Here is a 16631-nt window from a genome sequence, read left to right as displayed (position 1 = left end):
TCCCCCAGTTAATGATGTTAATTGCTTTCAAATAGAAAACATTTGTTACTAGTGAAACTCAATTTATTTCACTTTTTGGCAAGCTTCCCCTCTCTTGGAATGACAACTTTGAATTATTTGAGAATAATTTGATATTTTCACTGAAGTGGCTTTTCATAATCTGGTCAAGTTTATTACTTGTTAGTAATTGTGATGCTGAGACAATATTCAAAGGAATCAAATAGTCTTGCGTGAATTTGCAAACCATCCATTGGTCAGAGAAATGGAAATTCCATCCCATGGATGGTGTGAATCGTCCCCAGTTCTAATATAGAGAATGGGTGTGTCTGAGGATTGGCAGCATGGGGGCATCAACTGGGCAAAGCATTGTGGGATGTGTCATTGTTTTGGTTTTGATTCTCATGAAATGTTGTTTGGTAAAATTCAGGATATTCAGTGAGAATGAGAGGGAGTGAAGATTACTGAATGCAATGTCACCCACACAAACATCTCCATTTGTGTCAGCTGTGACTCAGTGGCAGCACTCTCACCTCAGAGTCAGAAGGTTGTGGGTTCAAGTCCCACTCCAGGGACTTGAGCACAAAGTCCAGGCTGATACTTCACCACAGCACCCAGTGAGTGCTGTACAGTCGGATGAGACATTAAACCGAGGCCCCGTCTGCTCACTTAGGATGTAAAAGATCCCATGGCACTAATTTGAGTGAGAGAAGGGGAGTTCTCCCTGGTGTCTCTGCTAATATTTATCCCTCAACCAATGTAATTAAAACAGATTATCTAATCAATATTTCATGTTCTTTGTGGGATCTTGCTGTGGCCATCTTGGTTGCTGCGTTTCTGACATTACAACAGACAATGTGGAAAATTGCCCAGGTATGTCCTGTCCACAAAAAGCAGGACAAATCCAATCCGGCCAATTACCGCCCCATCAGTCTACTCTCAATCATCAGCAACGTGATGGAAGGTGTCGTCAACAGTGCTATCAAGCGGCACTTACTCACCAATAACCTGCTCACGGATGCTAAGTTGGGTTCCGCCAGGACCACTCAGCTCCAGATCTCATTACAGCCTTGGTCCAAACATGGACAAAAGAGCTGAATTCCAGAGGTGGGGTGAGAGTGACTGCCCTTGACATCAAGGCAGCATTTGACCGAGTGTGGCACCAAGGAGCCCTAGTAAAATTGAAGTCAATGGGAATCAGGGGGAAAACTCTCCAGTGGCTGGAGTCATACCTAGCGCAAAGGAAGATGGTAGTGGTTGTTGGAGGCCAATCATCTCAGCCCCAGGGCATTGCTGCAGGAGTTCCTCAGGGCAGTGTCCGAGGCCCAACCATCTTCAGCTGCTTCATCAATGACCTTCCCTCCAACATAAGGTCAGAAATGGGGATGTTCGCTGATGATTGCACAGTGTTCAGTTCCATTCGCAACCCCTCAGATAATGAAGCAGTCCGTGCCCGCATGCAGCAAGACCTGGACAACATCCAGGCTTGGGCTCATAAGTGGCAAGTAACATTCGCGCCAGATAAGTGCCAGGCAATGACCATCTCCAACAAGAGAGAGTCTAACCACCTCCCCTTGACATTCAACGGCATTACCATCGCCGAATCCCCCACCATCAACATCCTGGGGGTCACCATTGACCAGAAACTTAACTGGACCAGCCATATAAATACTGTGGCTACGAGAGCAGGTCAGAGGCTGGGTATTCTGCGGCGAGTGACTCACCTCCTGACTCCCCAAAGCCTTTCCACCATCTACAAGGCACAAGTCAGGAGTGTGATGGAATACTCTCCACTTGCCTGGATGAGTGCAGCTCCAACAACACTCAAGAAGCTCGACACCATCCAAGATAAAGCAGCCCGCTTGATTGGCACCCCATCCACCACCCTAAACATTCACTCCCTTCACCACCGGCGCACTGTGGCTGCAGTGTGCACCATCCACAGGATGCACTGCAGCAACTCGCCAAGGCTTCTTCAACAGCACCTCCCAAACCCGCGAACTCTACCACCTCGAAGGACAAGGGCAGCAGGCGCATGGGAACAACACCACCTGCACGTTCCCCTCCAAGTCACACACCATCCCGACTTGGAAATATATCGCCATTCCTTCATTGTCGCTGGGTCAAAATCCTGGAACTCCCTTCCTAACAGCACTGTGGGAGAACCGTCACCACACGGACTGCAGCGGTTCAAGAAGGCGGCTCACCACCACCTTCTCAAGGGCAATTAGGGATGGGCAATAAATGCCGGCCTTGCCAGCGACGCCCACATCCCGTGAACGAATAAAAAAAATTTTTTTTTAATTTCAAAAGTACTTATTGGCCGTGCTTCATTGCAATCAGATTGTGGGGAACGGATCAGCACAGTGTGAATTACACCTCAAATGAAAAACAGGCCAAACAGTTCACCCCCATTAGCCCAGTTGTGACCTCCGTGTGGGGAATGTTTGCAGTTGATCCTCATCCAGGTTCAGCACATCGAGTGAGCTGAATACTTTTTGCTCGAAATATGAAGCCGTCAAAGCCATCAGCAAATCCAACCGACTCGTACAATTGTGGCTCAGCAATGAATGAAATGTGGTGAAATTGATCCCCCAAAAGTGCTTTTGAGAGAAGCAGACATTAACGTGGAATGACTGAAGACTGCAATTCCATCACACCCAGTGCAGTTCACAACTCAGTTCCTAAACTTCACTTGTAAACACTGGATAATTACAGATACAGCATCAACATTTGATCCATTCATAGGGTTGAAGGTGACAAATGGAGAACCAATAGGATTTGGAAAGGATGATTACTATTTGGTATGAAATGCACAATAGGACCAAATACAAATTGATACATTTAAGGGAGGAGCTGATTGTATTGGGTTTATGAATTGATGGGACAGGGATGTGGAAGGATTTTGCAGGAGAAATATCGATTTAACTTGAAATCAAAAAGCAAATTTAAACAATGAAATATATTTACTCCTTCCAAAAGGATTTCAGTTGCACAGATATTACTCTCCCATGAGTACATTACTCAATTGCTTCTCATGAGATCAACAGTGAGTGTTGCAGGTTCTTTACCTGGACAGTGGGTGCAAACGTGGGGCAAAAAAAAAAGTTTTTAATCAAGCCATAACTTCTCCACCAAATCTATACTGTCCCCTAAGAAGCCAGTGGATACAAAGCAAATGTGCCAATGTTCATTGCCTCCCTCCCCCAAGTACACTGAGTTCACATTACTGGTCTGCAATTGTTTGACCACTAAGCTTACTGGAAAGCCCAGAGCAGCAATGATGAGTTTGGTTTCATGAGCTACCTCCAGTGTATCCCATAGCAATAACTTTTTTGAAATGGGATTGTTCAGCAGACTGATCTGGTTTAACATTAGCTCATTATCCTGATATTTTAACACAATGTTACAGTAGCTGATATCTTGTCCTGGAGTGGGGATGTTTAAAAAGGAAGATGCCATTTTGGAAAGAGAATATTCAGTGGTAACAGTAACTTGTATTAAAACCAGCAAAGATTGGAATGTGCTATTAGTATTCAAGGTAAACACAGAATTGAAATTAGATAGTCAACATCCAAGTCAAAAAATTGGAATTACTACAGGAATGGCAGGGGGGGGGGGTTAAATTGACAATGGACTGACTCTTACACTGCCCAATGTAATTGTTAGATGTAAACTAAGTTAGGTTACTGAGAAATCAGCAACCACTCAATTTGAGACAACAAAATCGAGTTCAACGATTTATTGACAGTTCCTATTACATTTCACAAGAGCCCAGGTCTCAGTTCTTTGTACAAAGCCACACAAGTCATGACTGCTACAGGATGGGGGAGTGTCAAGACAACATGAACATGAACACTAATAAACTTTATCCCTGCAGTCAGTTTAATCACTCTCCCCCAGGGTGAGCTTGTCAAACAGGTACACTCCCATGCCATTCTCAGGGGCTCCCAGTCTCTTCAGGTTGGTGATGTGATCTCCAAGCTTCTTGATCATCTTCACTTGTTCATCCAAGTAGTGGCTCTCCAGGAAGTCACACAACTGGAAGAAAAGATAGAGAATAGTTATGTCCAGCTGCAGATAGCAAGGCATTTGCCAGAGTTTGGAATTTAATCCTCTTGGACTGGAGGATAGTCAAGTGGAACACTTCAGATTGATGGAATTACTGCATTATTAGAGTAAACTCACTGTACAACAGGTGCATAGATCCTCATGACACTGGGACACACTTACCTCTCAATGGCCACAGTAGGTCAACCTCCTTGTCCTTTCTCCCCTCAAAAAAATCCAAGGTAGACATCCCTCCACAAAGCTATTGGGTATAAAGATCTTAATAGACTCAAGAACTGTAACATTCCATCTCCAACTTACCCAAAGGCCCACATTAACAACTTACATGAGGGTCTGTCCTCTCAGTGGACAGTTTGTGCAGATCCAGCAGACTCTGGTTCACATTCTTCTCCATCTGCAGAGCTCTCTGCATCACCTCCAGACCATTGCTCCACTCATCTTGCTCTGGCTTCTGAAATGGGAATCAAGGGTCAGCCAGATCACTTACAATGGATTAAACAAAATACATGACAAAGTATTGAAGGAAAATAGGAGGAGTTCAAAAAAGCAAATCAGATGTCCATGTTACCATCAACCAATGTCAAGATTATAGAATGACTGAATTAAGTAACTGGAGTCAAATAAAATAGAATTGCTGTAGAAAATATTTGAAATAATCAGTCCAAGGGGAGCCACATAGAAGACCACTCATTTATTAAATCAAACCTTGATGTCCTCCAAGATGATTCGGCCTCCACGCTGATTCTGGAATTTCAGCAGTTTCTCAGCGTGCTCCCGTTCCTCATGTGACTGCTCCTTGAAGAACTCAGCAAAGTGACGCAGGGCAACATCATCCCGGTCAAAGTAATAGGACTGTGGAGGGAATTTTAAATAAATCATGCTAGACCTAGATTACAATATACAATTACAAATTTTTCATTCCTTTTTCCTCAAGATATTAATTGCTTTCAAAAATAATTACCATTTGTTAACTCACAAAATTCAAATTACTTCACTTTCATTTGGTGAGCTTCCCTTCCCCATAAAGGACAGAATAAAGAGTCAAGCAGCAAAAAAAACTACTAATGTTTGGGATTACATTTCACATCAAGTCAAACTCAACTCCTGAGCAAGTTGTACCTCCTTTTACTCTCCATTCTAATCTAAAATTGATGGAGGACAAAAGAAAGTTCCTTCATTCTTGTAGTTTTACACTCTGCAATTTAGTGTAATAGAGATCTCAGCACAGTGAAGAAATCACTAGGATTCTCAAGGCAAGAAAACTAGTGAGGACCTGTCAACATCTCACTGGCTACAGTCACCCCATTGAAACTGAAAGTTGTCAAGTGTTGACAAGCACTTGACCAGGTTTCTGCTCTTCTCTTACAGACTCAGGCAGCAGCTGAGCCAGGTTCATATATTAAACCCCTCAATAGAGTGCAGCTGCTGTAAGGAGCAGTCCAATAACACAACAAGATCACCTTGTATTACACACCAGAAATACTCACTGCCCCAAGATTTTTCTCCCCAGGGAGGTGGAACAAAGCCAAGAGAAAGAGTTTAAAGCCAGTTTGTTGAACTACAGAAATTCTAACCACTTACAAAACAGTGACTATTAATACAAGACTCACCATGGAGAGGTAAACATAGGAGGAATAGAGCTCCATATTGATCTGTTTGTTGACACCATCCTCACACTCCTTGTGATAGTTCTGACACACTTGGGACTCCATCTTTCCTGTATCCTATGTTTTCACTATCACCTGGACACTTCTACAACTACCCTCTTCATTCACAAGCTCTTGTATTTATACGACTGGGACAGCCAGCATTGAAGCAAGGAATGACATCACCAATGATGATTGACAATCCTCGATAACCACTCAGGAATCGTCCATGAATCCAAGCACCAATTAACAAAGGACAGGGTAAAAAAGAAAAAAAACAAAGGACAGGGGCATTGTGGAGAAGGGATTGATACCCAGAGCCAATCAGAGCTTGCGTGTTTGGTCTTGGTGATATCAATGCTTTTTGACGAAAATAATTCTAAGATGGGGCACTTTTTTTGTGCAGGTCAGTGAGCTCTGAAGGGACGGTGGGACTGGCCTGAGGTACTGGTGCCGGCTGGTTGACGGTCCAATCATTCCCTCGGTGCTCTGTGGCCATGGATCACTCGAATCCCCACACGGGCTCCAAACTCCAGTTAAACTTTCCCGTTTGGAACTAATTGTCCAAACACGAATAAGATTGAAAGTTTTTTTTTCTCTAGGTTGACTTTTTATTAGTGATGTTCGTCTAGTTTTCTTTTCTTCTTCTTTGTTTTCGGCCCCCCTTTTATAAGAAGTATGGTGGGAGGGGGGTGGTTAGGGAGTGTTTTTATGTGCAGCAAATCAATAAACCCAAAATAAGTGTCAAATTCTAATTTTATTGTATTGATCCAGGATGCACTCCAATCCCTCCGGTGCCCACCGGTCGCGGAAAGCCTCAAGCATAACGGCAGACACCGCGTGCTCCCTCTCCAGGGCCATCCAGTCGCAGAGAATGATAGACGAGATTCAGAGCGACCGCCCCCACGTGCCACGTCCAGCCTGGACCTGTGGATGGTCACCTTTGGTGCTTTTTGAGTTCTTTGACCTCCCTCAAAGTGCCTCTTTGTATCAATCTCTCGGAATCACAACTTTGAACTATTTGATAATAACTTGATATTTCCACTGAAGTGGCTTTTCATACACTGGTCAAGTTTATTACTTTAAGTAATTGTGATGCTGAGACAATATTCAATGCAATCAAGTCGTCGAATTTTCAAAGACATTAACGTGGAATGACCGAAGACTGCAATGTCATCGCACCCACTGCAGTTCACAACTGAGCTTGTAAACTTCACTTGTAAACACTGGATAATCACAGCTGCAGCATCGATATTTGAATTCATTCATTGGGGTGACAGAGACAAATGGAGAACCAATAGGATTTGGAAAGGATGATTGTTATTTGGTATGAAATATACAATAGGACTAAATACAAATTGATATATTTATGGAGGAGCTGATTGTATTGAGAACAGGGATATGGTGGGAGTTTGTCAAAATATCTATAACTTCATTCAAATTATTTGCTTCCAGAAGGATTACATGTCACTGGAGTACAGTCCCACAGATATTACTCTCCCTTGAGTCCCTCACCCAATGGCTTAATCATGAGGGTGGTGGCAGTGGAAAGTGAGTTCATAGAACCAAGCCCAATCCTCTCCCCACTGGGAATCCATACTTTCTCCATAGAGGTCAGTGGATAGTCAGCAAATGTGGCAATTCTGGTTGATTTTACCACTGCCCCCCCTCCTCACCCAAGGGAAGTCTCCTTACCTTTAGGAGTTCACACAATACTGGTCTGTATAGCAGTTATCTGCTGCTTTACCACACAGCTTGCCCAACCATCTACAGTAATGATGAGTTTGGTTTAGTGAGCTCCCTCCAGTGTATCCCACAGTAATAACTGAATGAGATCTGTAGCAGCTTTATTTAAAAACCCTTAGTAAACACCTCATCCAAGGGCAGATACCTTCCTTAAATAGGATTGTTCATTGGACTGAAATTATTTAACACTAGCACACTTCCTTGGTGTTTTTCAACCAGGGAAAAACATTACAGCAGCTGATATTTTGTTGCACGGAGGGGTTAAAGAAAGTTGCCATTTTTGCAAGGAGAATATTCATCACCAATGGTAGCAGTAACTTGTATCACAGCATTGCATTCAAACCAGCAGTGAAGAGCAATGTTTGAAATGCACAAATACAATCAAGGTACACAGAATTAAAATTAGATCTTCAACATGTGGCCCTGAACATCAAAGTCAATAAATTGGAATGACCCCAGCAGGGGAAAAAACTTTACAAGGTCTTAATCCCATGAAGTTGTTCCACAGCCTAGTGTAATTCTTGTTTGACAGAAACTAAATGTTAAATTAAGTGATTGCTTATTTTTCCAAGTTATTACACAACAAAATCCAGTTCAATGTTAACAGTTTATTTCCAGCTACGATTACATTTCAAATCAAGACCCCAGGTCTCAGCTTTGTACAAAGTCACAAAAGTCATCACTGCGACAGGATGGGGGTCTCGCACACATTATATAAACAGGAGCACGACCAAAGCTTTATTCCTGCAGTCAGTTTAATCACTCTCCCCCAGGGTGAGCTTGTCAAACAGGTACACTCCCATGCCATTCTCAGGGGCTCCCAGTCTCTTCAGGTTGGTGATGTGATCTCCAAGCTTCTTGATCATCTTCACTTGTTCATCCAAGTAGTGGCTCTCCAGGAAGTCACACAACTGGAAGAAGATATTTTCGTTAAAGCAGCTATTTGACCAGATTGCTTTTCAGGATCGAGTCACTGTCTGCTACTTCAATGCTAATGTAAGTTGCCATTGCACAAGTTAACTCCTACTCCAAACCTTCCCACCTGGCTTTGTTTTCAGATCTCTGTTCAAAATTTAGCCCCCCACCAAAACTGGTACTAATTGTAAGGTGTCCATTAAGCTGAACAAACAGTTGGACTAATGAGAATTAGTGAAAATCTTCCAATGGAATCAATCCAGTCCACCAGGCTTAGAAGTGAAAAGCCATCAGACAGAATTTGGTCCAATGGTTGAAGAATGGCAGTGGCTTAGACAACCTGAAGTTATCAACAAATATATATTAATACCACAAGGTATTAAACTTACATGAAGGTCTGTCCTCAGTGGACAGTTTGTGCAGATCCAGCAGACTCTGGTTCACATTCTTCTCCATCTGCAGAGCTCTCTGCATCACCTCCAGACCATTGCTCCACTCATCCTGCTCTGGCTTCTGAAAGTGCAGAAGATGTAAAATTCCATGAACATCTGATGCTCTCATTGCTAACTTTATGCATGAATTGGAGTTATGGAGATATAGTTTATACTCCAGATAACTGAACAAAGAAAGATGAGAAATCACCAATACATGTTAATAATACAAGAAATCACACCAAGATTAGTTACATTGACAGCAGAAGACAGGGCATTTAGCCCATCATGTCCTAGATTTGACAGGAAACCAAATTAATTCCACTGCCCTGCCTGTAAGCATAGACATGCAAGTATTATTGGTACCTGGACCTCCGCAAGCATGAAAGGAGTTATGTTTTATTCTCATTTATTAATATCAAGTCTGACATTTCAATGTTTCCCTACTTCACTTAAGGCAAAGGATGTATGACAATGTTATATTAATACAACCACACAAGGACAATATCCTCTATAAACCCAATATTGCCACCATCGACTTCATGTTGATCTACTCTGCCCCTTGAGGAATGGTCTTTGGTCCAGGGTCAAACTATTCCCTCATCACAACAATCTTGTTGGCTTTTGTACCTCTTATCCCTATTGGTTTTAGCAAATTGCACTCAAGGAATTATATTTCCAACATGATCTTTTCCTCCAATGTCCTGCCAGATCTAGTTTTCAACTGTGGTCCAGTCACTAATATTTCTCCACAGCTAACCTTGATGTCCTCCAGGAAAATACAGCCACCACGTCGATTCTGGAATTTCAGCAGTTTCTCAGCGTGCTCCCAGTTCTCATGTGACTGCTCCTTGAAAAACTTGGTAAAGTGACGCAGGGCAACATCATCCCGGTCAAAGTAATAGGACTGAGGAGAGAATATTGAAAACAGCATCATGTCAGACCTAGATCTCACCTACATACAATTACTGCTCAGTTTTAGAAATTAGATACCATTTGTTTACTAGTGAAACAAAATTTACTTCACAAGATGTTCAATAGCTTCGCCCTCCCCAACAGGATAATGAATGGATCAGAGAAAAGTAACAATTAAGGTCAGGGATTATATTTCATCTCAACTCAAACTTCACTTCTGAGCTAGTACCACATTTACTCTCCATTCTAATCTAAAATTAGTGGAGAAACAAGGGACAATTACTCCATTCCCCAGTGCTTTTACACTCTGCAATCATTTAGTGTAATAAAGATCTAGGCACAGTGAAGAAAGCTTCATCACTAGGATTCTCAAGGCAAGAAAACTAGTGAGGACCTGTCAACATTTCACTGGCTGCAGTCACCCCATTGAAACTGAAATTGGACAAATGCTGACAAGCACTTGACCAGGTTTCTGCATTTGTTACAAACTCAGGCAGCAGCTGAGCCAGGAGTATATTAAACCCCTCAATAGAGTGCAGCTACTGCAAGAAGCAGTCCATTAACTCAACAAGATCACCCTGTATTACACACAAAGTACTCACTGGCCAAAGCTTTGTCTTCCAAGGGAGGTGGAAAGAAACCAAGAGAAACATACTCTAAAGCCAGTTTATTGAACTGGAGAAATTCCAACTGCTCAGATTGCAGTGGCAATTAATAAAAGACTCACCATGGAGAGGTAAACATAGGAGGAATAGAGCTCCATATTGATCTGCTTGTTGACACCATCCTCACACTCCTTGTGGTAATTCTGACACACTTGGGATACCATTATCACTATTTCAATATTAGTACTTTCAACTATTACTCAAGAAGTTCTCAAACTAACCTCTTCTCTCACAAGCTCTTGTATTTATATGACTGGGATTGCCTGCATTTTGGTCAGCAATGGCATTACCAATGATGATTGACAATCACTAATAGCCAATCAGGAATCGTCCATTGAACCAATTAACAGAGAGGCAGTGTGGGGAGGGGTTGATACCCAGAGCCAATCAGAGGTTTGGAATAAAGGCCGATTTGGATTATCAGTCTCGGTGATGTCACTGCTTTTGGGGACATTAACGTCGCTCAAATCTGAAAGTTTCTCTTTGTTTAAATCTCTCAGAATGACAACTTTGAATTATTTGATAATAATTTGATATTTTCACTGAAGTGACTTTTCATAATCTGGTCAAATTTATTACTTGTTCGTAATTGTAATGTTGAGACAATATTCAAAGCAATCAAGTAGTCTTGAGTGAATTTGCAAACCAACCATTGGACAGAGAAATGGAAATTCCATCCCATGGATGGTGTGAATCGTCCCCAGTTCTAATATAGAGAATGGGTGTGTCTGAGGATTGGCAGCATGGGGGCATCAACTGTGCAAAGCATTGTGGGATGTGTCATTTTTATGTTTGATTCTCATGAAATGTTGTTTGGTAAAATTCAGGATATTCAGCGAGAATGAGAGGGAGTGAAGATTACTGAATGCAATGTCACCCACACAAACATCTCCATTTGTGTCAGCTGTGGCTCAGTGGTAGCACTCTCACCTCAGAGTCAGAAGTTTGTGGGTTCAAGTCCCACTCAATCGACTTGAGGACAAAGTCTAAGCTGAGCTGAGGGAGCGATGCACTGTCAGAGATAGAGTCTTTCAGATGAGACATTAAACCGAGGCCCCATCTGCCCTATCGGGTAGATGTAAAAGATCCCTCAGCACTATTTTGAGGAAGAGCAGCGGAGTTCTCCCCCCTATCTTGGCAAATATTGATCCCTCAACCAACATCACTAAAACAGATTATCTGGTCTTTATTTCATTGCTGTTTGTGGGATCTTGCTGTGGGCAAATTCACTTCTCCATTACAACAGTTACTTCATTGGCCGCACTTCTTTGTAGTCAGGCTGTAGGAAATGTATCAGCACGGAACGAGGTGAACATTGATCTAATTTTTTTTGTGAGGTATAAACAGTTAACCATTAGCCCGGTTGAGACCTCCATGTGGGGGAAATGTTTGCAGCTGATCCACATCCAGCACAGAGTGAGCTGAAGACATTTTGCTTAAAATATGAAGCCGTCAAACCGATCAGCAAATCCAAAGCTAGTACAGTGACTGACCAATGTATGAAATGTTGATCCCCCAAAAGTGTTTTTGAGAGATGGAAAGACATTAACGTGGAATGACTGAAGACTGCAATTCCATCACACCCAGTGCAGTTCACAACTAAGTTCCTAAATTTCACTTGTAAACATTGGATAATTACAGCATCAGCATCTGAATCCACTCATCGGGGTGAAGGAGATAAATGGAGAACCAACAGGATTTGGAAAGGATGATTACAATTTGATATGAAATGCACAACGGAACTAAAGGCAAATTGATATATTTATAGTGGAGCTGGTTGTATTGTGTTTATGAATTGATGGAATAGCAATGTGGATGAGTTTCAGGCAAAATATCTATTTAACTTGGTTTAAATTATTTGTTTTGGGCATTTAATTAAATGTTTTTACTCCTTGCAGAAGAATTACATTTTGCTGGAGTATAGTTAATCCCACAGGTATTACTCCCCCTTCAGTACCGAACCCCATTGCTTATTCATGTGAGTCAAGAGTGTTCACAGGTTATTCAACCATTGGGGATGGGAACAAGGAAGCCTCCATACTGAGCCCCAATCTTTTCCTTCTAGGGAATCCATACTTTGCCGTAAGAGGCCAGTGGATAGTAAGCAAATGTGCCAATCCTGGTTGATTCCTTCTCCCAATTATAGTCCTGAAGGACCTACAAGTTCACACAGTACTGGTCTGACCACAAAGTTTACTCAAAGGCCTTTACCAGTAATAATGAGTTTGGTTTAATAAACTACCTTCAATGTATTCCACACTGATACCTGAATGAGATCTGTAACCACTTACTTTAAAAACCTAGCCTGCACAGCTCAAGGTAGATACTTTTCTTAAATAGAATTGTACATTGGATTGATATGGTTTAACATTAGCTCACTGCCCTGGTGATTTAATAGCACACAATGTTACATCAGCTGATATTTTGTTGTAGTGGGGTGGGTTTTGAAAAGAGAGTTGTCATTTATGCAATGAGAATATTCATCACTAGTAGTAACAGGAACTTGTATCACAGCATTGCTGGTTTCAAATACAATTTGCATTCAAGGTACACACAGAATTGAAGTTAGATCCTCACCATGAACATCCAAGTCAATAAATTGGAATTATTCCAGGAGGGAAAGAAAAACATTTACACAGGACTGAAGCCCATGAAGTTGTTCCACAGCCCAGTGTAATTCTTGTTCAATGTAAACTGAAGTCTGTTATTTTTCCAGTTTAAACCACCACTCACTTTATGATGTCTCCAGTTCAATGTTACAGTTTATTGACAGTTACTATTACATTTCACATCAAGAGCCCAGATCGCAGCTTTATACAAAGTCACAAAAATCATCACTACTACAGGATTGGTAAAGGTGAGGTCCTCACAACTATATAAACAGGAGCACGAGACAATAAGCTTTATCCCTGCAGTCAGTTTAATCACTATCCCCCAGGGTGTGCTTGTCAAACAGGTACACTCCCATGCCATTCTCAGGGACTCCCAGTCTCTTCAGGTTGGTGATGTGATCTCCAAGCTTCTTGATCATCTTCACTTGTTCATCCAAGTAGTGGGTCTCCAGGAAGTCACACAACTGGAAGAAAAGATGGAAAATAGTTATGTCCAGCAGGAGATAGAGGAACATCTGAGCTTCCCCACGAGGGATTGGATTTTAATCTTCTTGGTCTGGACGATAGTCAAGTGGTACACTTCAGATTGATGCATTATTGCACAGTAACTTTGCTCTGAGAAGTACTTAGATCCTGGGATCAGATACATTTACCTCTAATGAAGACAGTCGGGCAATCTCCCTTTCCTGTCTCCCCTACCCCAAAAAAAGAATCTGAGCATGACACCAACAAAGCTATTGGGTATGAAGATCTTTTGAACAGGCTCAAAGACAGTAAATTTCCACCACCTCCAACTTTCCAAAAAGCCCACATTAAAGCATTACAAACTTACATGAGGGTCTGTCCTCTCAGTGGACAGTTTGTGGAGATCCAGCAGACACTGGTTCACATTCTTCTCCATCTGCAGAGCACTCTGCATTGCCTCCAGACCATTGCTCCACTCATCCTGCTCTGGCTTCTGAAAAGGGAATCAGGTCTCAGCCAGTTCACTTAATGGATAATACAAAAATACATGAGAAAATAGTGAAGGAAAATAGAGGAGAAAAAGCAATCAGATGTCCATGTCACCATGAACCAATTGTTCCAAGAATATAGAATTACACCACCACTGGAGTCAAATAGTATAGATGTCTTTAAGGGGGGGGGGGGGGGGGAAGTACTGAGGGAGACAGTAATAGATGGATGTGATGATCGGGCAAGATGAAGGTGGGAGGCAGCTCATGTGGAGCATAAACACCAGCATAGATCAGTTGGGCCAAATGTCCTGTTTCTCTGCTGGACATTCGATGTAATTATGTGCATTAGAACAAATTGCTTCAGAAATATTTAAAATTGTCCATTTAAGGGGAGCCATTCAGAAGGCCACTCAATTATTAAATCAAACCTTGATGTCCTCCAAGATGATTCGGCCTCCACGCTGATTCTGGAATTTCAGCAGTTTCTCAGCGTGCTCCCGTTCCTCATGTGACTGCTCCTTGAAGAACTCAGCAAAGTGACACAGGGCAACATCATCCCGGTCAAAGTAATAGGACTGTGGAGAGAATTTTAAAACTATCACAATACACATTATGTTATTTTTCTACAGTTAGATATTAATTGCTTTCAAAAATAGTTACCATTTGTTAACTAGCAAAACTCAATTTACTTCACTATGTTGGCTCACTGCCCCTCCCTCTAAAGGCAGGATAAAGATTCAACAAGCAAAAAAACACACTAAACTTTGGGATTACATTTCAGGTCAGGTCAAACTCAACTCCCTGAGCAAGTTGTATCTCCTTTTACTCCCCATTCTAATCTACAGTTAATGAGGACAAGAGATAATTCCTTCATTCCTGTCATTCTACAATCATTTAGTGAAAGAGATCAAGGCACAGTGAAAGTTTCATCACTGGGATTCTCAGTACTTCACTATGAAATAAAAAAAGGTAAGAAAACTAGTGAGGACTTGTCCACAAAGTTCAGGTGCAGTAGCATTGTGGTTATGATACTGGACCAGTAATCCAGAGACAAGAGCTGGGGAATTTAAGTTTAGTTAATTAAAACAAAAATCAGGATAAAAAGCTAGGATCAGTAATGACCATGAAACAACTAGATTGTCATAAAAATCCCATCAGGTTCACTAATTACCTCTAGGGAAGGAAACTTGCCATCCTTACCCAGTCTGGCCTGTGATTCCAGACACACAGCAATGTGATGGATTCTTATAGTGGCCTCACAAGTCACTCAGTTGTACAATCCTACAATAAAGAAACTGCAGCAGTTCACAGCCACCCTCGAGAGCAATTAGGGATGGGCAATAAATGCTGGCCTTGCCAATGACACCCACATCCCATGAATGATGAAAAAAAAAGTCACTGGCTACAGGCAGCAGCTGAGCCAGGTTCATATTAAACCCCTCAATAGAACACAGCCATTGCAAGGAGCAGTCCATTAACTCAGCAAAATCACCCTGTGTAAAACACTGTCAACACACACTGTCCAAAATTATTCTCCGCGCATCATGGGGGTGGGGGAAGGAACTTCAGAAATAGAGTTTAAAGCCAGTTCATTGAACTGGACAAATTCCAACTACTTAGAATGCAGTGATATGTAATAAAAGACTCACCATGGAGAGATAAACATAGGAGGAATAGAGCTCCATATTGATCTGCTTGTTGACACCATCCTCACACTCCTTGTGATAGTTCTGACACACTTGGGAAGCCATCATCTATTTCTGTTATCACTCTTCACTATCACCTGGACAATTCTAGAACTACCCTCTTCACTCACAAGCTCTTGTATTTATACTATTGGGACCGCCTCCATTTGAGCAAGGAATGACATCACCAATGATGATTGACAATCCCTGATAGCCAATCAGGAATCTTCCATAAATCCAGGCACCAATTAACAAAGGAGAGGGGGTGTGGGGGAGGGGTTGATACCCAGAGCCAATCAGAGCTTTGGAATACAGGCTGGTTTGGGTGATTGGTCTCGGTGATGTCACTGCTTTTTGGGTTGTTTTTCCCTCTTTTCTTCTGTTTGACTAAAATAATTCTAAGATGGGGCACTTGTGTTGCTGTCTTTAGACCCAGTGTCACCTGTATTTTTGTCACCTTCATTTCTTTATTACGAAATCCAACAAAACCAGATTCAAATCATAACTTTATTGTCGGAGTCGAGGACGTACTCCGAGCTCTGCGCCTCCCACCGGTCTCGGAAAGCCTCAAGTTTACCAGCAGACACCGTGTGCTCCCTCTCCAGGGCCACCCGGGCGCAGAGAATGCTGCGGAGCGAGGCAGAGAGTCGGAGCGACCGCCCCCACGGGCCGCATCCAGCCAGGACCTGTGGATGGTCACCTTTGATGCTTTTTGGGTTCTTTGACCTCCCTAAATGTGCCTCTTTGGATAAATCTTTCAGAATCATAACTTTGAATTATTTGATAATTTAATATTTTCACTGAAGTTGCTTTTCATAATCTGGCCAAGTTTATTACTTGTAAGTAATTGTGACACTGAGACAATATTCAACGCAATCAAGTCATCTTGAGTGAATTTGTAAACCAACCATTGGACAGAGAAATGGAAATTCCATCCCATGGATGGTGTGAATCGTCCCCAGTTCTAATATAGAGAATGGGTGTGTCTGAGG

The 16631-nt window shown here is 42.1% G+C and overlaps 2 protein-coding genes and 1 pseudogene across 2 annotated transcripts; all 3 read right to left on the bottom strand.

Annotated features, from left to right (window-relative positions):
* Window positions 1–3724: 3724 nt before the first annotated feature.
* LOC137305340 (ferritin heavy chain, oocyte isoform-like) lies at window positions 3725–5816 on the bottom strand. Its single transcript, XM_067974179.1, has 4 exons — window positions 5679–5816; window positions 4774–4920; window positions 4394–4519; window positions 3725–4038 (listed from the first exon to the last, which is right to left on the bottom strand). Exons 1-4 carry the CDS (start codon window positions 5778–5780, stop codon window positions 3883–3885), a joined length of 531 nt encoding a protein of 176 aa, XP_067830280.1. The 5' UTR covers window positions 5781–5816; the 3' UTR covers window positions 3725–3882.
* A 2237-nt stretch (window positions 5817–8053) lies between these two features.
* Window positions 8054–10593, bottom strand: LOC137305338 (ferritin heavy chain, oocyte isoform-like; annotated as a pseudogene).
* A 2215-nt stretch (window positions 10594–12808) lies between these two features.
* LOC137305341 (ferritin heavy chain B-like) lies at window positions 12809–15745 on the bottom strand. Its single transcript, XM_067974180.1, has 4 exons — window positions 15604–15745; window positions 14383–14529; window positions 13831–13956; window positions 12809–13462 (listed from the first exon to the last, which is right to left on the bottom strand). The coding sequence occupies exons 1-4, from the start codon at window positions 15706–15708 to the stop codon at window positions 13307–13309; spliced, it is 534 nt and encodes a 177-aa protein (XP_067830281.1). The 5' UTR covers window positions 15709–15745; the 3' UTR covers window positions 12809–13306.
* Between the last annotated feature and the right edge of the window lie 886 nt (window positions 15746–16631).

This window comes from Heptranchias perlo, chromosome 40 (genome assembly GCF_035084215.1).
Source record: "Heptranchias perlo isolate sHepPer1 chromosome 40, sHepPer1.hap1, whole genome shotgun sequence".
Classification (NCBI taxonomy): Eukaryota; Metazoa; Chordata; class Chondrichthyes; order Hexanchiformes; family Hexanchidae; genus Heptranchias; species Heptranchias perlo.
This window is presented reverse-complemented; position numbering and strand designations above follow the sequence as displayed.